Source organism: Solea senegalensis, linkage group LG7, assembly GCF_019176455.1.
Source record: "Solea senegalensis isolate Sse05_10M linkage group LG7, IFAPA_SoseM_1, whole genome shotgun sequence".
Taxonomy (NCBI): domain Eukaryota; kingdom Metazoa; phylum Chordata; class Actinopteri; order Pleuronectiformes; family Soleidae; genus Solea; species Solea senegalensis.
The window spans coordinates 17,522,662-17,547,401 of NC_058027.1; the positions used below are offsets into that span (position 1 = coordinate 17,522,662).

General features: G+C 38.7%; 2 protein-coding genes across 7 annotated transcripts in view; both read left to right on the forward strand.

Annotated features, from left to right (window-relative positions):
* Window positions 1-8,839, forward strand: part of LOC122771974 (myocyte-specific enhancer factor 2A-like) — a 42,929-nt gene extending 34,090 nt beyond the window's left edge. For all 3 annotated transcript variants that reach the window (XM_044029573.1, XM_044029575.1, XM_044029574.1), the window contains exons 4-10: window positions 535-669; window positions 854-1,043; window positions 1,394-1,447; window positions 2,993-3,162; window positions 6,583-6,715; window positions 7,455-7,557; window positions 7,958-8,839. In XM_044029573.1, coding sequence (XP_043885508.1) covers window positions 535-669; window positions 854-1,043; window positions 1,394-1,447; window positions 2,993-3,162; window positions 6,583-6,715; window positions 7,455-7,557; window positions 7,958-8,360 — 1,188 coding nt within the window. In that variant the 3' untranslated portion in view covers window positions 8,361-8,839. The remainder of the gene's footprint in view (window positions 1-534; window positions 670-853; window positions 1,044-1,393; window positions 1,448-2,992; window positions 3,163-6,582; window positions 6,716-7,454; window positions 7,558-7,957) is intronic.
* A 2,049-nt stretch (window positions 8,840-10,888) lies between these two features.
* mctp2b (multiple C2 domains, transmembrane 2b) overlaps window positions 10,889-24,740 on the forward strand; it is a 35,639-nt gene continuing 21,787 nt past the window's right edge. For 2 of the 4 annotated variants that reach the window (XM_044030139.1, XM_044030141.1), the window contains exons 1-4: window positions 10,889-11,054; window positions 17,811-18,384; window positions 22,307-22,360; window positions 24,433-24,550. In XM_044030139.1, the coding sequence (XP_043886074.1) occupies window positions 17,860-18,384; window positions 22,307-22,360; window positions 24,433-24,550 (697 nt within the window). In that variant the 5' untranslated portion in view covers window positions 10,889-11,054; window positions 17,811-17,859. The other 2 variants (XM_044030140.1, XM_044030142.1) reach the window with 2 other exon arrangements.

The following is a 24,740-nucleotide window of genomic DNA, read 5'->3' on the forward strand; positions in this document are numbered from 1 at the left end:
ACCCACACTGCAGCCAGGAGACTTGGAGCTGCTCGGTGCAGAGAACAGCACATGCAGGCAGTGATTTTGGGACTGCTTGATTTGCTTTGACAAAGCCAAAACTCTGATCATGATTAAAATACAGGTGTCAAGTCCTACTGGATGTCCAGGTTTATTTCTAGTAGTAGAACCCACTTCTTTTGCGGCCTTTTCTAGATGTTTTCAGCCACAGTTCAACTGTATGAAGCTGTCTCGCTTTACTTGTGTTGTGTGCTTCTTCTGTCTCACCTGCTCAGTCATGACATGAGAGCTACATGGAACCGATGAGCTTAGCCAGTCTTGTATTTGTAAATGTTTTTTTTTGATAATTACTTGAGTGTTTTTTGTTTTCTTAATCGCTGCTCTCAGCAGTAGAGTTTACCACTGTCTGAGAAAATGTGACTCTGTCATGTATCCATGTAAGCAACACTGCAAGTTGTTCCAAATACCTGTTAATGCAGTTGTAGTTTCTCTCTCTCTAATCTGTCTCCTTTCTTGTGCTTCTTTCACTCACAGGCCCTGAACAAGAAGGAGCATAGAGGTTGTGACAGCCCCGATAATGATGGCTCCTACATCCTCACCCCCAGCACTGAGGAGAAATACAAGAAGATCAATGAGGAATTTGACAACATGATGAAAAGTCATAAAATTGTAAGTTGCTTTGTAGTTTCTCTGGTTTTGTTAACTGTCACTTTACATGGAAAACAGCTTAAAAACCTGCTGACACAGACCACAGCCTTCTTATTGATGCCTTTTCCTGCCCATACTTTTCTCTGCAGGAACTTGAATCAAACGTTTTCCTACATCCATCTAATGTCTTCTTTTCATCCTCCAGTCCACAGGACATCCTCAGCAGAATTTCATGCATGTAGCACCAGGCGGCATGTCATACAGCCCTGGTGCAGGAGGAGGAGGTAGTGTGACTTCCCAGGCACTTGCTGCAGCTGACAGTGGGATCCTCTCCTCACATCACTCCCATCTCCACAGAAACTCACCACAAAGATCTCCCAGCACTGGAAACACAGGTGTGTACACGTGGGTTTGCTAATTAACCAAGATTGAGGCCACCTGAAACTAGCAATTGAGACTATTCATTCCTCAGAAAAATGTTTACTGACATTATAAATTAAGTGAGAAGTAGGTTAACTTTCCCTTAGACTTCCATTCAAACAGAGTTCTTTTTGCAACCAGTGGGGTTTCCTGGTGGCCACTTCCTAGGTTTCAAATTTCAAACTTGAAGGCTACATGAATCATTTATACACCAAGAAAAATCCGTCAAGTAAAATCATTGCTAAAATGTCAGTGGTTACAGGACGTAAACTGGTAGAAACCTCATAACATCCACTTAACTGAATATGTGTGTGTTTACCATCAGGTGGTCTCCATGGCAGTTCCGACTTGGCTCTTCAGAATGGATCTGGAACAATTGGTATGTACAGAATCTTATAGGGGTCTTAGTGTCAAACAGGGAACTGCCCTTAACACAGACAACAACACGACGACTGTTTTGAATTTACCTATAAAAGGAATACTTAAGTGTCCGAGCTGGCATCATTGATGACAATCTGCTGCTCCGCTCCTGCCCCATCAAAGTTTCTTAGAAGCAGGAAAATCTTCCTCTTCCCTCTTCTGTCTTCTCCTTAGGCAGATGAAGGCAGACAGGATGTAGGCTGACAGTCTCTTAAACATCCTGCCTGCCTACATATATCACACTTCTCGTGCAGTAAGTGTCTGGACTTCACACATGGTGCACCCAGTCACCCTTCTGACAGAAGTTTACCTGCCTTAACCTTCTTCTCTTAGTCATAAATATGCACCATAGGTATCTACAAATGTTTCATGTTGTTACCGTATTAGGTTTCATGTGAGACTGTTTTATTGTTATGTGCTGTAAGCTTTTAAGATATGCAGCGATGACCTCACGATGCAGATAATGTCCATGCCAGAATATTTCTTAAGCATTAAAAAGTACTCAAAATGTTTTTCAAATATATACTATATACTATATATACTCTACCAAAGCAAAGTGTGTGTAACTAATGCAAACTACCTGTTCTTTAAAAATATATATAATTCAGCTTTTTACATTTTATTATTCACTGATATTTGGTCATATTTTACTGTTATTACTATTTTACTCATATTTTACTTTGTAAAAAGTGCCCAAAGACAATTTTCGATATAAAGGATCTCTTAGAGGTGAAAAAGATTAGAGGACGGTCTGAAAGGAGGTTGTTCCACTTATGTTACTGATCTTACCACTCCTATGATGAATTTCTGATGTCCAGGTTGGAAAACAATGATGTGGAGTTTCTGTTCTGTAAATGATTTAAAAAGAATAAAAACAATAATTGCAGCCTGTTTCTGTACTACAGAAAGTCCTGTGGTGTTATTTGAAGGAGGCTGAGTTTCCATTGTGAAGTGATGATGGTTATCTTTTTGTCCACAGAAGATCACTACTTCACATCAGAACATTTGAACAGTTTATCCTTAAATGCCACTGTCCCATTCTGGGTTTTTCCAAGAATGTGGATACGGCTCAGTGTCAGTGGTGGTTTGTCTTTATTCCTTGCTGCTCCTCACAGACTCCCTGACATCTCTGTTCCAGAACAGCATGTCCCATATGAACTCTGCCATTATGTAATGTCAAGTGCAAGACCGGATCAATTATTCATTATTATCTTTTGTATAATGTATAGGCTGTACTTTTCCTCCATTCTTCAACCAAGGGACAGACACTTTTGTCTTTACAGCACTTTCATCTTAAGATATTTCTCCACATTGTACTTTTTACTGAAAAGAAAAACTACAACTTAGCCCATCTGAAACATTAAGTTAAGTTGCACAGGTCATGCATACACTATGACTTTTGACAGTGCAGGTAAACCCATATTCATCCATCATTTGGTCCGATGCTTCTCTGTTTTTCTTACCACTAGTAAAAAGCCCTTGTATTTTTCTATTCTCTTTTCAGTAAATGGTTTTGTGGGCTCACCTGGTGGAAGCAGTTTGGGCAAGATCATACATTCCAAATCTCCTCCTCCTCCTCCTCTCCCACCTCCTGGGAACAGCCTTGGCTCTTCCAGCCGCAAGAGTGATCTCAGAGTGGTCATACCCCAGTCCAAAGGAATGATGCAAACACTGGTAAGTGTGGGTTTGGTTCATGTATGAGAGAAATCAACAACAGTCTTCACAATGGTTTTCAGAATTGACATGTCCCTGCATACTATATCATCTCTGCATTATGGGTATCTCATTCAAAACAATAACAAAATGTGGGATCATGGGAATTGTTGTTCAGCTGCTGATGCTCTCACACTTTGCGGGGAGAGCTTCGATGGCGAATGCACAGCAAACTGCAATGAGTACTCCTGATCAATTTGTGAAAAATGCACACTTTAAAATGGAAAAAAAAAACTACAACACTAGTATGTAACATAGAAAGTAAACCAGATGATGTCAGTCAGTCATCATCTAACCGCTTTATCCTCCACCAGAGGGTCGCGGGGGGTGCTGTGCCAATCTCAGCTACATCGGGCGGTAGGCGGGGTACACCCTGGACAGTTCGCCAATCCATCGCAGGGCCACACACAGATAGAGACAAACAACCATTCACTCTCACACTCACTCCTACGGTCAATTTAGAGTGTCCAATTTACCTAATCCCCACATTGCATGTTTTTGGACTGTGGGAGGAAGCCGGAGTACCCGGAGAGAACCCACGCACACACGGGGAGAACATGCAAACTCCATGCAGAAAGACCCTTGTTCCATGTTTGTTGTTATAATCATTATTATTGTTGTTGTTATTTTTGTTAATGTAAGTGGACTATTGAACAAAATACATAACATTAAAACATCTTGTTTTTAGATATTTTAATGCAGCAGTGTTACATATTATGTATTAAATAGCTTAATATTCTAGTGTGTAGTAATTGACATGGGTCGATTAATGAATCTAAGAGAAACCTTACCCTCCCTTCCCTCCACTAAACACAGAAGGCATAGGGATGACACAGGGATGAGGAAGGAGAAAGCTTCTGGGAAGTTAGCCAAAAGAGGACATCACTGCCTAAGTATCAGTGTCGTGGACAGTGGAGAGCAGAAAATCAACAAATCAATTTTACACAAGCAGATCCACTTCCTTCTCACTGAAACACCATGTGACGATGTTCCCTTCATCATAGTCTAATCATGGATACAGAGATGCACATTAAGGAGCATGTTGGAGAGGATAAAATGCTGAACAAACACAGGCCTCAAGGCTTCAAGTGCCTGAGTCTGACTTTTATTAGGAACCAGAACAGAACATCATGTGCTCCACGCCTGAAGGATGTTGGACACAGAGAAGCGTAGAGTAAAAAGATAAAGCACGTTATGAAAGAGTTGGTCAGCAACTTTTTCAGAACCATCTGGACCAGATGGTCGCTGGGTTTGCAAGTCGTTGTTTTGGTTTTATTTTTTTTATTTTTTTTTTTGTGAGGATGCCATGAGCAATAATCTTGTTTAGAAACCATAGTCCATCTTAGTATCCCTGAAGTGATATCAATTCATGCTAATTCAATGTTTCTAACCCAAATGTATGCATCTTAACCTTTACAACTCTTTGCCGCCACTATGTGACAGTATGCAAAATATTAGCCAGTGCTCAGGGAGTATAAAATCAATATAATGTAAAACATATAAGTAGGTAACAAATGCAAGCACACACACTATTATACAGTGCAAGAACAAAAACAAAAACAACTCCTTTGGATTGCAAATTTTAACTATGAAAACTGACTTTGTATAAAGCCATTTTCATAAAGAACACAGCAGGTTGGACTTTTCCTCACTGGCCACATTGTTGTCAGTGTTTACCGGCATTACCATGTTTGCTTGTAAACAGAGATGGGTACTCTGCACAGACAGTACAGACAACAAGAGATGAAAACTGTCCAAGGAGGCTCAAAGGGTTAAGTTACTTTGAAAATATTTTGTTTTCGGCACGCTCACATTGGTTAACCCACTGTGTGTGTGTTTGTGTTCCAGGTATTACTCATGTTGTGGGGACATACATTTTTTGTTTACACAGTCAAATGGTGGGGACTTGTCTTCCTTGTGGAGACAAAAAAGCATGACCCCATAACGTAAATTATTACATTTTAAGGTGAAGACATGTTGGGTTAGGATGAGGTTAGCTTCAGATTACAGTTAAGGTTAGGCTTAGGTTTAGGCCAGTAGTAGTCATGGTTAAGTTAGAGTCAGTCTCCAGGAAATTAATATAAGTCACCGTAATGTCCTCTGAAGTGTGGGAAACCAGACCGTGTGTGTGTGTGCTTGTATTTGTTACCTCTGGCATACACACTGACCTTGTCAGGACCAGTAGTGCTCATGGAGACGGAAGCCTGGTCATAATGAGGCAGAACCTCATTTCTGAGGAACTGGTTAAGTTTAGGGTTAAAGTTTTAATTGTGGTTAATTATGGTTAAGTGTTTGTGGTAAAGGTTATGATGCTTTGTTTAGGCTGTCCAAATGAATGGAAGTCACCAAGAGACCTTAAAAGGATAGCTGCATGAATATGTGCATGTGTGCGTGTGTGTGTGTGTGCGTGTGTGCACTGAGCAGTGAATGACCTCACTGAGGGTGATGTCATCACTGACATTATCAGGCTGGAACGCCAACAGCCCATAGAGTAACAACACAAAAGTTGCAGTTACTGTTAGAACTGACTGTGACTGTGTTCAGTTAAAGCAGCACTTTAAATGTTCCTCATGATCCCAAATCCTGGCCGCACTGTCGCTGCACAAGAACACACCCACCTCTGTTCACAATTATTTATATTTTATTATATTCCTTGCTGAAAATGGGAGATTAAAGTAGATTTGTCTACAACGTCTCAGTCTCAACTGACCCTCAGTTCAGCATTACCTCAGAAATTTCTGGGCCTGATTCTGGCAGTTTGAATCTTTGACTACATTAGTTACACACTTCTCACAGTGTTCCTACCCACTTGCCAAACAAAGGTTTCTGGTACAGAGTGGGAAGGCTACCTTTTGTGGTACAAATGCCATAATGTTGCTTTAAAGAGCCATTTAAGTGCAAGTAACTTTTTGGCTTCTAGCTCAATTTGAGACAATGACTAATGAAGAATTAATTGCAATAAATTGTTTTGTAGATTAAATGTTATAACATTGAATCAAATTATGTAGTGCTATGTTTGTAGCTGTAGGCCTGGTAAAGATAATGTGTTTGTGTTCTAAAAGCATTTATTGGATGGATCCTTTGCAGACTTTTCTCCAACAAATTCACTTCAGCCATGTTTTCAGTTTTCTGTAAACATGGGCTTTGTGTAATTCTGGGCAATGTAGACAAGACTCCTTGGAAAAATGTATTAATACTGACATCGTGTGGCTGAAGTGGGGTATCACATCTCAAGTTCAATACTGTTTCTGCAGAAAGCCAAAGCACAGAATAGTAATACTCAAAGACAATATGCTTTTACAGATATTAACATTACATGTATTTGAGTTGATTTGAATGAAAGTGTCATTTAAATATTCTTTCAATTTTTTTTATTTCCAGAGCAACCAGAGACTGAGCAGCAGTCAGTCCAACCAGCACCAGCCTCTGTCCACCCCAGTGGTCTCTATCACCACACCCAGTCTGCCTCACCAAAGTCTGGTCTACTCTGGCATCAACTCTAACTACAACAATGGTACCTGAGCATTATTACAAATTAACTAATTGTACTGTAATACCACTTTAACTGCAGATGACATATTATGGGTAAAAGACTGTTTCGTCATTGTTTTCTTTAATTGAGATTAATAACCTCTTTTTCAAGGAGGTCCTGGCCAAGATAGACAACAGCAAATACTATATTAATAAACACTCAACACAGTTACAAATTTACACAAGCAAAAGACAAAGAAACAGATTAAATGTTGAAGCAGATTATGAAAAACAAGTGCATGTTGTGGAGTTGGCCTCAAGAACTCTCAGTTTGAAATTAAAAATGCTCAAAGAAATGAACTCACTTAGTTTCCAGTCTTTATTTTTTACACCATTTGATGCAGCAAGTGTGGCAAGAACCAGAATAACAGATGATATAATGGAATAACATTATCTACCACATTGCACTGTACTGTTCTATCAGAGTTGAGTCTTAATATTCTTAAAATCTTACTACAAAGAGTGGGGAACTATGTTGGGGTTAGAACATTTAATTCTTTGTTTGATTACGGTGTCAACAATATATAGATTCAAACAGAATGCATATAAAAATAAATAGTATCTTGAAAAAAGGGTTATCCAAAATAGTCATTAAGCCAAGAAGTACTGAAGAAGAGGCTTTAAGATTCTCCAGCAGAAAGTGAAATAGTTTCAGGTGGTTAAGCAGCTCACTATGGTATCCTGTTGTAACTTTTTGTAATATACTAATCTCTGTTTGTCAGATTATTCCCTGAACAGTGCAGAGCTGTCAGGCTTCAGCTCGCCTGCAGGGTCATCTCTGAGCTCCATGGCAGCGTGGCAGCAACACCAGCTGGCTTCACTGGGGTAAGTGTCTGATACAGTTGACTTCTCTCTTTTAATACAGACGAATAATCACGATTACGGTCTCACTGTATGTTGCAAATAATTGTATTAGTTACATAGTTTATTTACGGCTTATTTATTTAATGTTAAGTTGTTAATTTCATCATGTTTTATACTTAATTATGTTTTATTATGTGTATATTCTATGTGCATAAAATAAATAAAAAAACAATCTAATACTACTTAAATTACAGTGTATAAGTAAATATAAAATACCTATACACTACCACTGATTTGTTAGTCAAGCAGAGGGAAGTTAACTTTTCTTTCTAATCATGTGTACAGTTTCCCCACTAGATGGCATTATTACATTGATGGCAGTGATGGCCTGAAACAGTCCTGTCCTCTTTTTCCTTTGCAGGCCAGGGAGCTCCAGTCTCTCCATCAACACCAACCACAACATCAACATCAAAGCCGAGCCGATCTCCCCACCCCGTGACCACCTCAACCAGTCTGTGTATGTGAGCCAGGCTCACGCTCCTCCTCATCCTCACTCGGCCAACTCCTCATCCACCCGAGCAGAGATGGGGAGGTCCCCAGCAGACAGTGTCAGCTCCTCCTGCAGCTCTCATGAGGGCGGTAGTGACAGGGAAGAGCATCAGCAGCATCAGCAGCAGCAACATCAGCAGCAACATCAGCAGCAGCAGCAGCAGCAGCAGCATCAGCATCATCGGCCGGACTTCCACTCGCTCCCTGTCAGCCGGTCAGAGGGCGGGGAGAGTCCGACGCTCAAACGAATGCGAATGGACAGCTGGGTGACATAGATCCTGCAGTCGAGAGGTGACACAGCATCAGGGTAAACACAGGAAGGACATTATTATGCAAATGTAATGTTGATTTTTTTTTTTCTTTAAGTTATCTGGGTTTTTTTTTTATTGTTGTTGTTGGTCAGACTTTTGAGAATGATTAAGCACCATTGGTCTGGAAATTGTGAATCAAGCAAAAACATTTAATCAAAGTTCAGAAACTTTCTGTGGTATTTACATAGACATAAACATAACATACCATTCATTTTAATATACTCTCAACAAAACTATAAATTCAACCTTTATTTTTACTTTCGTATTGAGATTAAGTCCACATAAAAGCTTATTTCTACTAAACTTTGTTCTCAAATTAGTTTATTATTATTGAAGCACTTCCTAGCCATCTATTATCAATCCATCTGGATGCTTTGAGAGAAATAAGCCTTTTTATCATTTCATCAGTTTGCACAGAATACATTTTACATATTTTTCTTTAATTCATGGACAGTGGGAATAAAAACAAAAGTGTTACATTTATGTTTTTGTTGAGTGTATGTATCACTGACTGTGTTGGTCCAATTGCAGTACCATCTTTCATTTTCGTGACCAGAAGGATACAGCAGTGCATGGATGACCTTTGAGTTGTCTCTCAGTCATGTTCCTTAATTGGGTGGTAATACATTGAAGTTGATATTTTGTGATCTTCTCAGGGTTTGAAACATTTAAGTCCAGCATGAAAGCAATACTCCTCCACATCATCATCATCATCGTCGTCCACGTCACTTCCATTTACAAAAACATTTATTTATATCAGCCAAACCAGTATGCTGTTTTTATATTTGTTTTTGAGTGTTTTTATTTTGTGCACAGAATAAGACAATATTTCATTTAGACATAAAACAGAAAGCCATAGTCTCTTGTTCTGTATGTACTACCAGAATCTGTCTTTATTGATTTGTATATATAATATATGTCACTCTTTGGTGTAACTATACATTGTTAATCTGCCTGGGGGAAATAAGACACCACCAGATTTGACAAAAAAAGTATATTTTTGTGGAGGATTGCCATATTCATGAAGCATTGTCCTTTTCTTTCTCATCAAGTGTCAGATGGATAAATCTGTTTTGTGAAGTATGACATTCTCTGAAAACCATGTCTGCATAATGTAATATAAAAGATATAAGATATGAGACACCTGCTTTATCCTCCACATGAGGGCCATAAGGGCTGGAGCCAATTCTGGTTTTCATCCGGTACAACCTGGACGGGTTGCCAGTCCATTGCAGGGCAATCACCAATCTGCATGAGAATACATCCACTGGTAGAATGTGAATATTCAGAAAGGCCCTTGGTTTAACCGGTATCCAAACTGGTGACCTTCTTGCTGTGAGGCAATAATGCTGGCCACTGCCCCCTAGAAAGCAGCTTTGAATTAATTGAATATAATCAGCTGCCTAACAAAAGAGGAACAAGAGCAAACAAGAGATTGAAAAAAAGTACACGTGTCTGGCGGCCTCTGCAGGACTGTACATGTCCACTGTCCAGAGTCATGAGGTAAGAATGTGGATCATTTTGGTTTTATAAAATGCAAGACAAACAATTGCATCAAATTAATCATCGAATGAACAGCACACTGCTAAAGCTCACACTGCATAGTTGCATGGTCACACTGTGGCTGTGGTTGAGTTGTTCACATGCATGAGGCAACTTGCCTTAGTGTGTGTCTAAAGGCACAATGAAGGGGGCTTTTGCACAGCGTCTATTTTGTGTCTATTTTGACGCTGTCCTGAAGTACATGGACTGAATAGAGCCATCTTTAATGTGGCCATTATGTTACATGTGCTTCTGCTAAAATGTGACAAAATAGCTGTTGTGCAAGGGACCCATTTAAGAAAGGAATTTACTGAACAACTACGTGACCAAGAAGCAAATTAGTAAAAGTGAAAAACTAGTGGGTGAAGAGGAGACAGTGGTGCAGGAGTCGACGAGTGCAAAAGCTGTAAAAGTGTAACCACTGAACAACAGTGAGCATAGGAAACATATCAGTCACTTTTCACACATCTGGACTTACGAGTGTAGAGACTGGGATTCATGCAAGAATGAGACAAAAGGAGAGAAAACAAATGCAGAAAGGACTTTTCAGCTGATATCACTGATAAACATAAAGTGCATCATTATATGCAGGACTAAAGTGTCATTAGACAATATCACAATCAGCTGCAAACAAAACAATAACAAAACTGTGGAGTTAGAGAACTGGAGCAAGAAGAAGTGATGAATGTTTGTCAGTTTGTTTGCAGATTTGAGTCCTGTTTGTCTGTAAACAGTCCCCTCTGTGTGTGTTTGCTAATTGAATATTTCTAATCGCACATCTTCAACAACACACATTCTGAGCGGGCTCATGACAAATAAAAGCAGTAATATTGCCCAATACATGTTTGGGGGAAAAAGTGTGAATAAACTGTTTCTGTAAAAAAAAAAAAGTCTGGTTCCTGTAGATCACCGGAAGTTCTTTTATTTTGAAAATCTTGCTCTCAGTCGGGCTAGATGTGGGATGCTGCACGGGAGGAGGAAGTGAGAGACACGTATGACGCTCGGAGATCAGAGAAGCTGCTGTCGTTTTTGTAACCACAGTTTTTTCGCAGCTATGAGGTGAATGAGATGAACGCTCCCTGAAGGAGGAAACACTGGAAACGGGCTGGAAAAAAGGTACATGTTCTCTCGTGTTTGTTGTTTTGTTTCTGAGCGAGGGGCAGAAAGCGTAGTTAGTCACCTGTGTAAGGTGGTCTCCACATCTGAAGAGAGTTTCCCTCCTGCCCGGAAACATTTCCCCTGGCGTACAGGTGAGGACCCTCCGTCGCCTCATTTTACACTTTACACTGTCCTGTGAAATAAATGCTGCGTTCGTGCTGTCCGCGGCCGTACAGACAGACAGACAGATAGACAGACGATGAGACTCAAGTTAAACTCCGTCTTTTTCACAACTTTGCCATCTCTACTAACAAACAAACAAACAAACACCCCATGTTGTGCAACAGTTGTATTTAAGTTTATAATAAAACCAACGAAACTAAACTTTCGTCTAAGAGTCACTAAGAGTCACTTTCACCACGTTAGTAAGTCGTTACAAGTTTCCTCAGTGAAGTTTGGTGTCGCTGTTTATTATTTGCTGCCACTCACACACACAGCCCATTACACTTTTAATCTAGGCCAAATTTTCAAAGGTTTTTAATTGTCTATATTAACATATGTCACCAGAAAATATCCATGACCACTACACAATTTAAAAAGAAGAAGAAGCTCTATCTGTGTTTCCCTGCGTTGAACTACATAATGGTTCCGTTAAACAAAGTCAAAGACTCGTTTGTCTTTTGACTAAGTAGGGATTTGTACATTGCTAAGTAAGTATGGGGCCATGGCCAATGCATGTCAACAATCACAGATTAAACTTCAGAGCCAAAGTAAATAGATCACATTCACATACTGTAGGTTTGCTCAACTATGTGGCGAAATCACAAGAATAGAGAATCTTGATTCAGATTCTGTTTTATTGTTAGGACCCTGCTTTGATTTGTGGTTATTTATATCAGACTAACCAGGGCTGTATCTCTAACCTTGAGCATAACCAGGTCACTTTGGTTCACAATCACGCCAGTCTTTCCATGAAGACTTCTGGTCCTGACAAGTTCAGTATTTATACCAGGTACTAAAGAGGTACACGTGAGCTGTAGTCTTGCCCCATATCGAAAAAGTTTCAGGAAATAGCTTCTCGTCTTTGTTCTGACAACACTGCTGAGGCTTGTGTAATGTAGCTCACAGAGAATACTTGATAGATAAACAAAACATAAAATACTTTATCACCTCAAGCCCAAGCAGCATTTTACACAGCTTTTGTGTACCCCCCCCAAAAAAAAACAAAAAAAAACGTCTGCTCATTCAGAGCTGCAAACTTTATAGGATCAAGTCTTTCATGTTTGACAACAAATGAATACTGGGTCATTATAAAGCGCTATCACTTGTATGTTGTATCACTTGTATGTTGTTGGATGTTTGTATCCTTTATGTGATGGTGACCTAATTTGGTAATAAAGGTAGATGTACAGTAGGTATGTCACATTTTTGGATTTACCACATCCTCTTCTATACATGTCATCCTGCGGCGTCCCTGTTATGGTACTGGGGCTTAGTTAATGTACGATATATCAACAGGTGAGATTTAATGCCAAAAAAATGACTAGCAATTCATTAATTACTCTTCAGATTATTGGACTGATACACCTCACCGTATCACTAACACAATGTGACTTCACTTATAAAGCAGAGGAACATCCCATGTAGGGCTGCCACGATTAACCAAGTCAACCCTGCTATAATATAATATAATATAATATAATATAATATAATATAATATAATATAATAGCCGAACAATTGCTTTGAGTGTTGTCAGATGTTTCAGCCTCTTACATGTGAATGTTTTCTCAGTTCTTTGCTCCACATAACAAAGACATTATTAAAAGCAAATAATTATAGTTTGTGTGGACAAAACAAGACATATGAGAACTCGTTAATTGCATCCCTGTGTACTGTTGTTATAGCAAGAATCAACATTGTTTCTAGGGTAGAGTGTGTACTAACGAAATGATAATCAAATACTCTTTTGTCTATGTAAACAAATGTATGGTCGCTGTGTGATTCCTATTTGGTTTCATTTTGTATTTTGACTATGATTCAATTCACTTTCATTTATATAGCACCAATTCATAACATACATTATCTCAATGCACTGTACGTAAGGTCAAGATCTTACAGTTATCAATGATGCGAGACAGGTTAGTCAGATGTCTCTCATAGGGCTGTCAAACAATTTTTTCCCCCTTTGCAATTCATAGCAGGAGATCATTAGTTAATCACAGTTAAGTCTCTTGTTTAAAATTCTATTATTTTTGCAATTTACAACATTTTTAAAGTCCTGGTATATCATTATTAGAAATCAAATGAATGCAAACATCTGTACTCACAGCTATTTTGTGACACAAACACCACCACCTATATGTATATGTAAGTACACATCTGTGTATATACCTGCATTTATTTATTTATTTACATATTTGTTTTATATATATTCCTACAAGTTTGCACATACTTCCAGTATACACTTTAATTTGTGAGTTGCTTGATTAGATTTTTCCCCCACAACTGTTCTTAAATGTCTTTTATGACTGCTCTATGATCCATCGCTTTGCCTCCGAGGATAAGTCAAGTTTTCTGAATTTAATTGAATATGATTTCGAATTGCATTGTTTCTGAAACCTAGCGTCATTAATGTAAATTCACACTTAAATAATTTTACAGTCAGATCAAGGGTCCAGTGACTCTTCAATTGAACTTTACACATGATCATTGTCATTTGCCACTGTGACCTTTGTGACTCCTCCTGACTCTTGTCATGCTTCTGTTTTTTTGGGACTATTTAGAGTTAATTATTGATAGATTGATTGATCGATAGTCTTTGTTGAAAGGTCCGCCAAAGCACCACACCTTTGATCCCCACATCAGCCAGTGACCCGTGTGTTTGTTATGTTAATGTGATGTTTCTGCGGAGTCGAGCAAACGGTAGAAAAAAAAAATTTTTATATTCACAATGAAACGAGGGCCCCCTTTACACCTGGCATTAGAATGTAATCGGATAGCGCTTCACCACATGCCGTCTCTGATGTCCACAGCAAGATCTTATTACTATCCGGGCACACAAACCCCGCTCACGTAGTTGTTGTGGGTGGAGCAGAGACACATCGGACACTCTTTGCATTTACACTTTTCTGTTCTCACTTAACAACACTCCGTCCTCAGTGTGTCTCAGGTGTATTTACACCTGTACTGGAGTCAGTGGTCAGGCTCTATCTGATTGCAATTCGATCACAGAAAAAACTATTTAATCAGCAGTTGCCAAAGGACATGTGATTTGCCTTCTCAGCACTACATGGCACTAAATTGTGCACACTGATCCTTTAAAGCAGCTTTTTGACAGTGTGGACACTGTCCATTTCCAGGGTCCACTGACAGAAACAGAATCTGTCACTGAACCAGGCTTGGATCAGAGTCAGGGACGCTGAGATAAGAGAGCCGAAATAAAAACAGACATTACAGATTCCTCTCGTTTTCTTTCAAAATAAAACTGATCTGATTTTAATTTGAGTTCAAACGAACATGGACATTTTGTTAAAAATGTCAACGCAATGTATCTGCTAGTAGATTATGACTAAATGTATATTTTAGTTTTGTTTTTTTTAAATCTAACCATAGCTATTTAGTTTGTATTTATTTATTTTCTGTATCTACCCTTATCTACCCTTCAGTGTAGGTCAGCTGAGCTGTAGGATCATGGTCATGGTCAGGGTCAACAAAACACATGCAGCTTGTCCATGTCATTGCTGACATCACTGGCTTATGACTAATGAAAAAGTAGTTCCAGAAAAGTTGGGCTCTCAAAAAATATCACATTTTCTAGAAATACAGTAGTAGTGATGGAAAAAGACCAGAAGTGTAATTTACTAAACTCAATATAGAATCCATCCTAAATGTTGGAGTGCAACGAAAACTCAGAATCAGCTTATGCAAGAAAATATTCAGATTTATAAAACCATGTGGTTGCACACCTGTCCACATGATTCAATAATATAGGCCGATGTGCACTCACATTTACTGAACAAGTTTAATTGGAATCGATCACACTGATCACTTTAAGATCCTGTACACAAAAAGTACACTTCATTAAACTCAAGTTCTTTCCGCTTTACTTCATGATTTCACCATGTGTGTGTAGCTCATTCTTGAAAAAAGTCTGAGAAAAATACCTGCTCAAAGACAATGTTTTGCATCAGTTTATGTGCCCAAGTAATAATATAGGAAAACAATATAACAAAATAATATATTTGTACTTCTAAATTGCTTTTTCTGTATTCATGAATCACTCCATTGTTGTCTTTATCAAAACTGTCCAGATGTTTGTCACCCCTGCTTTGGATGTTCTGTAGATGTCTGTTGTCATTTGAAAAACAGACAGCTCTGCAGTCAGGGAATTGTGTGGCCTGTGAGAGGCCATCATCCTCTCCTCTGCCTGCTGATTGTGTCTGTCTCTCTCCCACCGTTTTAGTGATCCACCATCTAATCCTTATATCTGGGTCAGACCAGATCATTTTGAATGTTGGCTGCAGATATCAGTCATTAGATTTACCCCTTTACTCCACACATGATGCACTCGTACATGGACTGAATAAGGCCTGTGGAATCTGCTGTATTCCAGCTCACCTCTGCCTCCTTATATCTCTTTTGTAAAACTATTTATTTACAGTGTGTGGGCTATCATGTACAGTATGTACAAATACTATTTTCAGTCTCACTCCTTCACATCTGTCTGCATCCTCGCTGGTTGCATAAACACTGATTCTAGTTTCTAGTCTTTCATCTTTTATCTCCCTGCTTCTTCCTTCACTTCGTGGCACCAGCTGATAACATGGCAGGTCAGCAATGGCAGTTAATGGCAGCACAAAGAATGATGCCGTTAAGAGGCTTACGGAGCTGTTGCTTTACAAAGTGAGCTTTGTCGGAGGCGGTGGCAGAGAGATGACAGCCGGTATTAGTGAAACAACGCAGTCACACACAGATTGAATGACTGACATGTCCTCCTACTGTTTATTTCATTTATTCATGCATAGGCATGGGAATCACAGGGGACCTCACGATACGACACACTACCCATGGTCCACGATACCAATAATATCACGATATAACGATTCTGTCATAATCAATATATTGCAAGACAATCATAAAGCGATATCATGATATCTGTCGAAGTGAAGAAAACAAAATGTTAAGTGCAGGATTCCTCTATTTATTCACACCATAGAGAACAAAGTGCATAAAGTCTATGTATTGAATGTGGATGAAGCATCTCTTAACGTACGCTTTCTCTGCCATTATCCTGCTATAAACTCCCTCTTCTTCGGCCAGGTAACTTCCACCCAAGTTTCCCTCAGTCATTTGAGCAACTGTGAGGAGACATGAAGTAGCAACACCCGGCAAGAGAAACTGGCAGGGACTGTTTACATTTAAAGCATTTGTTAATTAAAATATCGAAATTTGCCCTGGCGTATAGATTATCGTATTGCAGGAGTAAGGGCAATATGGCAATATGATACACACACTGAACGGTGTGTTTATTCTGAGAGCTTTACATTGGCATATGCCATACAACCTGAATGAAAATGATTGTAAAATATGAAATATGGAATTTAGACACCCTCTTCAGATGACCACTAGATGTAGTTGAAAGCTCTTTTTTTAACTTGTGCACATAGGCCAAGAATGGACTTCATTGTCAAACATGTAAAAGCTAATGAGAGCTAGTGTGAATAATGCGTTTGTTTACTGTCATTGCAGAATACACAAATTGCTCCCTTTCATCTCTGCTTATACAGCACACATTTCCTTTTGTGATTTCATAAATAAAACGTATTCTGCAGTTTAACATATGCTATTGTTAGGGTTATGGTGTTTAGGTCATTCTTAAGACTTGGTTAAAGTTTAATTTCAATTGGCATATGAAATGTGTCTGTTGCTACTAGTAACATTTCCATATAAATGCAGTCCATACATACTTTACAGTGCAAAGTTATTCTTACAAGAAATCTCAGCTTCCCTATTTACATTGATGTTAAATATTAGTAATCTAAACACTACACGTGCGTATACATGCAACAATCATTTCATCAGAATAAATAGTTTTGACATTCAGTGTTGTCCGATTGTCCGAAAATATTTGTAGAAGAAGCTTCTCTTCTGCCACTTGCTGTGCTCTACGTTGTGTTCTGCAAACAATTCTTATGTTTTCTCTGTTCTCCACAGTTAATCTCCAGGCTCAGCTGTTCACACTGCTCCTGCCTTTAATAAACAGTGACGAGAGCAGGAGGACATTTACATCAAAGCACATATAAATTACTGTAGGGCTGTAATGATTAGATTTTTTTTCACAAGCGATTAATTTATTGATTTTTTTAGTTAATCGATTAGTTGTTTGGTCCTCATATTCTCGAATGTCTTGTTTTGTCCACAACCAGAAATTATTCAGTTTTAATGATTTGTTTGTTTTATGGAGCAAAGAAAGTAGAAAATATTTCTTCCCACATGGGTAAAATCAAACCTTCAGCTTCAAGTCTTGGGATTGGTGTGTAAACATAAAGCATTTTTATTCCAATCAGGCTTTTATTCTGATTATTTGTGTCCATATAAACATTTAGATGATTAAAGGCGATATTAGGATTTATTAGAAGATGTTATTTTGGAATGGCAAAAGTAATTTTAGATAGACATTGACTGAGTTGTGGCATGATGCCAGTCATAGCCACAACTGTTTAAAAGAATCATAAACACCTCTGATTCCTTCTTTCTTTCTTTTTACCACACAGCTGTCAGTGATGTCCAGATGTTAGACACAGACTGCACCTATCCTTCATCATGGACTCCAAGAAGCCAGGCATGCTGCATCATCTTCGCAAGAAGCTGCCACATCTCCGGAGGTCAAAGGGCGGCTCAGGCCACCCACTTGACCGGCTCAAACATGGCATGGATAGTCGGATGAGCTCCTCTGTTCCTGACATGAGGAACTTGAGGCCGGAATATGCCAGCATCTCCTCCAGCCCACAGCTACAACGCTGTGACAATTCCTGCTACAGCAACCCTTCCACACCACTTTTCAATCATTCTAGAGGCCAGACACGAAGTGGGGGTGGCCTGAAAATGGGAGTAGTCAGTGGAGTAGATGGGAGGAGTGAAGACAGACTGAATGTGCCCGCAGACTGTCCAGACTGGGCTTCCTCGCAGGAGTCGTTTAACAGTCTCTGTGAGGTAGAGAGGAGCTCTCTGAACCCAGACCACAGACCTGCCAGAGGCATGGAGCCTGAAGACCTGTCCCAATCAGACATGATGACTGCCTACAGCCCAGAAGTCTCCTCTGGGGACGTCTCACAGGACAGCAGTCAGGTACAGAAAATTCTTGTGAAAAAGTTGCACCAATATTAAAAAAAACCCAACTTTTTTAATCTTTCAGTTGACTGATTCTGTAGAAAAAAATCTTGACTATTACTGTGCAGTGTATAGTTTTCCTGTACCACACAGACAAAGTAAGTGAAGTCTTTCTGATCAGGTGTCTTGTGTTATTGTACACATTGTTAGGCGTGAGGTGTCACGTGTGTTTGTACAGGACATACCAAGTTTAACTTGGAGGAGTTGGATGTAGATGAAATGGGAGGTCCACTCAAATAGTCTTCAGCAGCACTGAGCAAACACACTGCTGCTGCTGCTGCGTGTGTTCTCCATGTCATGAAATTTAATTATGGCTGAAGTGATTACTTATCAATTACAAAATTAATCGTCAACTGATTTTAAATGTGAATATTTTCTAGTTTCTTTGCTTCACGTTGTTGTTGTTATTTAATGTAACGTCATCCCCCTCTTTTTGACATCATCCCTCATTTTGACAGTGACCAGGATTTGAATATGGGGACCAAATAGACATTTTAGGCTAAATCTAAAATGTTTTCTGTTTAGTGACAAAAAAAGTACATGTAAAAAAATAATGTTATATCATTGTTTTGAGGAAGGCCTCACCACATGAGGTGATAAGTGTAAAAAAAGAAACATTGAGGTAAAACAGGAGGAGCAACTTTTTCGTAGCTAAGGATTTGCAACAAGTTTTAAAACATGTTTGTTGTGGGACGCAAGTATTTCGACTGATGCTCATCATCTCCCATATACTGCTGACAGTTGCTGGGATCTGGTTTAAAGAGATCTGGTGTAGTCAGTAGGAGATCGCTAATGAATATTTATCTCTCATTTAGATGATTTGAAATCCAACTTGTGTGTGGTGTAAAATACTCCAAAATCGTATGTTTTGTGCTTAGTACAGCATCACCATGAAGAAGTGGCCAACTGTTTATTTGCATGCATTTGTTTTTTAGTTAAATGTGTGTGTGAACAGTTTGTGTGTTAGCGTTAATGTTCCACAAGTGAATTTGAGAAGAAGGACTTTAAATGGGTTGAGTTTATATGTGGATATAATGACTTTCTGGGCCATTTAAACATCATTTCCAAAGATTTAACCTCACAAACGTCACATTCAAACTACCTTGAGATTTCCTGGCTTTCATGGACCAGTGCCACCATTTAACTCGGTTAAGGATAACCAGTATTAGGTCCTGTATACCTCAAATTGACTCTGTTTAAACAGCACATGGACTCGTTTGGTGATTGTATTACTTCTATAGATAGCTCTTAGTTCAGTCAATACCTTATTCAGTGGATTGAACAAAGGAAAATGTTTGTCCCTGAATCATCTCCACCTACATTATACACCACTCTGTTGATGTGAAGAGCTTCAGTTGGCCTGTGTCTCCACTCTTAAATTCTGTACTTCTGATTTTTAAACTCTTTGCTAATTAGTGTTTGAGAAGGGAAAAATGCTTTCCCTCTCTTCAGTGTGTTCAGAGAGAGGGGGCGTGGCTAGAATGCAGCAGGACAGGTGAAATAGAGGCCAGTCACATTGGTTCTCCAGAAATGACAGTGGCTGATGTAAACTTGTTGTTGTTGAACCATTATAGCAAATAGTGAATGTTGTCTATTCACACCACACCCTTGAAAGTCTTAACAGTGATGACGATGTTTTCACTGCACTGTTGGAGCTCTTTTTATTACCCATTGAATGAAGTTCAACATCTAGTACTGGATTATTCAGATAAATTCAGATTTGTCCAAATTAAGTATTAATCAATTGCTGCAGTAATCGTACCCACTCAGAATTTATTCAGTTTACTTTGGTGATGTTTTTGCTCTTAATCTTGCAGTAACATAATCCTCATTCTACAACTTTCCCTACAGTCTTAGTTGTACTTTCCGTTTTAATGCTGTCTATCTTATGTTAGCATCATGATAACACATAACTAAGGCGTTGGTTGTATATATTGTAGTTTCTCACAGTCTGTATTTCAATTTCAATTTTTATTATCTCATTAGTAAATATGTTTCTACTTAGTGCATTCATAGATGTAAAAATGCATGTTTATTATTCATTACCCTTACCTTGACTGTCTTTGCTGCTGTAAAATTGAAAATCTCCCTGTTGCGGGGTTAATAAAGGATTATCTTATTTTATTTCAACAGGGGAACCATTACACGTGCACTAGTATTTAGCACCAGCCTTTCAGAGCTGTTAGCATGGCTCTTCCTCACTGTGTGCTTACCTACTTACAGTTACTATTTTGAGTTCCTAAATGCATTCACATTGACAGGAGTGGGCACTTTTAGTACCCACAGTGAACAGCAATGATTTTGCAAATTCATGAAAATGACACATGATTAAAATTTCCTAGTTTTGGTTTACTGCAGTGCACATAGAAAAACAATTTTGAACAGTTTGAAAACAAAGGGGGGTGACAAGGGAACGGCATTTGGTTTTTGCTCTGTGGTGACAGTGCAGATATTCTAGTCATTGTCTTCTAAGCCTCTTCTTCTCTTGAATATGGAAGAAAAAGACTGACCAATGGTTTCCGTAAGAATTAATCTATTAATCACTTTTTGAAAATAGGGGCCACACGGTGGTGTAGTGGTTAGCACTCTCGCCTTGCAGCGAGAAGACCCGGGTTCGAGCCCCGGTTGGAACAAGGGCCTTTCTGCATGGAGTTTGCATGTTCTCCCCGTGTGTGCGTGGGTTCTCTCCGGGTTCTCCGGCTTCCTCCCACAGTCCAAAAACATGCAATGTGGGGATTAGGGTGTACCCCGCCTATCGCCCGATGTAGCTGAGATTGGCACAGCACCCCCCGCAACCCTCTGGTGGAGGATAAAGTGGTTAGATGATGACTGACTGACTGACTGACTTTTTGAAAATAGATTAATCGGTTTGAGTGTTTTAAAGAACTAAAACAAGGTTTCTGATTTTTCAAACTGTCAAATGTGAACATGTTCTACTGTACTTGCTCCAAATAACAAAGTAATTTGAGAAAATTATAATTTCCAGGTTTGGAAAACACTGATCCACACTTTTGGACATTTTATGGACCAAACGATTACTCGATTAATTGAGAAAATAAATCGACAAATTGTGAAAAAGAATTGATAGTTGCAGCCCTAACACTTTGTAATGCAAAGTGCAAACAGCGGTGCAAACCTAAAATTTGAAATAGATTGAGGTATGAATGAATTAATTAATGTTTCAATTAAAGAGAGACTGATTTTTTTAAATAACTGTCACTGGCAGATTGCACATTTTTGTTCTCAGAAACTTAATTAAAGCTTACAAGTCACTAAAGCATTTCACTTTTCCAAATGTTTAATTTGAAAAAGTGTACTTTTTTGGATTACCTCTATTTACGGTTATTTGCCAGTATTTATTTCGTTTAAAGTGCCAAGTAGATGAAAATGCATATTTGGAACACAGACCACAGTAAATGCTATTTAAGATATTTATTTATTGATTAGCTCTGATTTCTTTCATTAAAAAACCCATAAAGGTCAAACCTCCAGCTTTATTTTGCCAATAATAATACTGTTGCCCTCTTTTTCCTTCTATTTAGTAAATAACCAGAGCAGTTTTTCTCAGGGCAAAACATACACTACCTCGCTAGTCTAGTCAAAGCGTCAGAATTATAGAGACAAAGAGAATGCAGAAAAGCGTATTACCTTTTTGGTATTACTATGGTCTTGGGTTTAACTCGGTTCAGTCCCCAGGATGCTGGAATTTTTAATAAATGCTTAAAGGATTTGTCGGTGTCAGAAATGCCGGAGAGATCAGTTCCCGATCCTTTGACTGATCAACAGACTGAAACTTTGCATTAGTTGGGACTTTGCATGCTTTCAAAATCCTTTTCTTCTCTGGATGTATGATATGTCTTTATTTGTGTCTCCTCTGCAGTACAATAATCATGATCTGACCGGTCATGTGTTAAAGGACGGAGGCGACCAAAATGTAAGAGCTGTTTGTAGATTGGTTAATGAGTGATTCTGTGTTCCTGAGCTGAATTATTTATGATATTATTCATGGTTTATACTGATGAGTTGTCTCGCATAATAGTATTGTGCTGAAACTGTGGTGTAGATGTTTATTCGGAGCAAAATCTCAGTGGTTAAACTGTGTTGGCGGCTGTGCCAGGGTTTTTGTTGAATCTTTTGCAGACAGCAGAGTTGTGATTTGGCTGACACACAGTGATGTCAAAGGCTTGTCATTATCGGGAAGCTGAGCCCGGTGATTCTAGGCAACTTGATTTTATTTTGTATTTAAGATGGCATGGTTTGGTGGAAAGTGATAAAATAACCCATGGCATGGACAGTAATATAAACAACTGCAGAAAGCCCTTCATAAAAGTCTTCATATTGAATCTAAAAATAAGATTAAAACTTGGTATAAATGACATGCTATAAAGTCAAATTATTTGGAGTAGATGGGGCTGGCCAAAAAGGTTATGAAAGCCTGATTTTAAATTTTTTTTTAAAAAAATAGTCCAACCTGGATTTACTTACATGTATTGCAATTGCGAATTAAATGTCAAGATTCAGTTAAATATTTACTGGCATAGATTTTAACATAAAATCAAGTTTTACGTGTGTTGTTTCAAATTTCAGTTTTTATTTGAAAACATTTGTTATTTTGCTTTTGAAGAAAATAGTAGTGCAATAACAATCATGGTTCAGGTGTGACGAAACCTGTCCAACGACAATAAAACCAGCAGAAAAAAAGCCTGAGGACTGATCCCCAAATATGCCACTACCAATGACAATGACAGTCCAACAGCGTGACAGCCATTGCCAAATGTGTTCCATTTACTGTATACAAATGAGTGGTTGTGAAGGAATGAATGTAAGGTGTATGCTAAAATATAACATTGCATAAAGTACAGTAAATGCAGATGGCATATGATTAAATATAGTTATGTGTAAATTCAGCCACCTTTTAATATTACAAAAGTCTAAACCTGCATGGTTTTAAAACAAAAACAAATCCTTGTGTTTCTGGTTTACATACTTTGGGATGTCTTATTTTCTTTGTCCCTTTCTATTCGACTTAGAGCAATAATTTGTCATGTCTTTATTTAGAACACCTCTTACACATGCAAAGTGCTGCTGAATGAAGGTTTGCTCTTTGATTCAATAACCGGTTAAACTTCTTGGACGACAATAATCTGAAACAAGCTCCCCCTGCAGCTGCGGATCAGAGCTGCACATCATTCAGGAGGAATTTTTAGGTCATACCTCCCATAAACTCTTTGAGCTCAGACATGTCCTGTGGTGTTATGCTTTATTATGAGCTCACTGCTCTGGTTGTCTACTGTGTTAGCACTGAGCTCTGTGGACCACTCCCTACAGGTGGATTTTCTTTGTTTGAAGTGCGTAAAGACACTGTCACGCTGCACCATCAGACTTCTGCTGATCTTTTGGTGACATTTACCCACCCGGACATGACATCCCATAAGCCCCAAATTATGATAGAGAGTATTTAATTGCGGTTTTTGTGACAGATATTGTGATTGCTATTTGATTTGAGATATATTCTTTTTTTTTTTAGTTCATCAACCTTCATTGCAATATTCACTGTAATAGATTTTAAATGTGATGGCTCCTTAAATATAACTCTACATTAATATAAACAAATTGCCCCCTTTGTGATTTGCTAGTTGATTTAAATACTATTAATTGTTCAGCCCTAGTTTGTATTCAGTCCCCATTAGTTTCATTTGTCCACAAAAACATTTCCTCTATCTTGTTGTGAAGTATCGGTCTCAAACTCCATAGCATAAATGTGATGGTGTTTGTCCTGCAATGAACATGGTGCAACCATTCAAAATGATTTCCATGAACATTACTGTATACTCTTATATAATTGTGCTGAATGTGCAGCTGCCTTAACTGTCTGTACTGTATGTTCATATACAGATACAGGTATGCAAATTTTGCAGTATATTTCAGTATATACTGTTATCGCTTTGTTGACACCATTAGTAATAAAGCAAGTTGTTTTATTGATGTTTTGCCATTTGTTTTCAGACTGAAATGGGCAACAAGTCTCCGAGTGTGTATGAGAGCATCAGGGAAACTTCCAGGTCCTTCCTGCTTACCATCAACCTGAAGGAAGGACGCAACCTGGTCATCAGGGACCGCTGTGGTAAGAACGCCAACAGTATTAGCTTTTTTCACGTGTGCATGTGAGAATAAGGCAATGCTACACGAACAACAGGGATGCTCACAAAAAGACAGGGGATCATTTTACATACAGACATGTGTAATACAGTGTACTGAGCAGAACTTGTATTGTATGCACAAGGTGCCAGCTGTTCTGTTCAGACTTGTGCAGC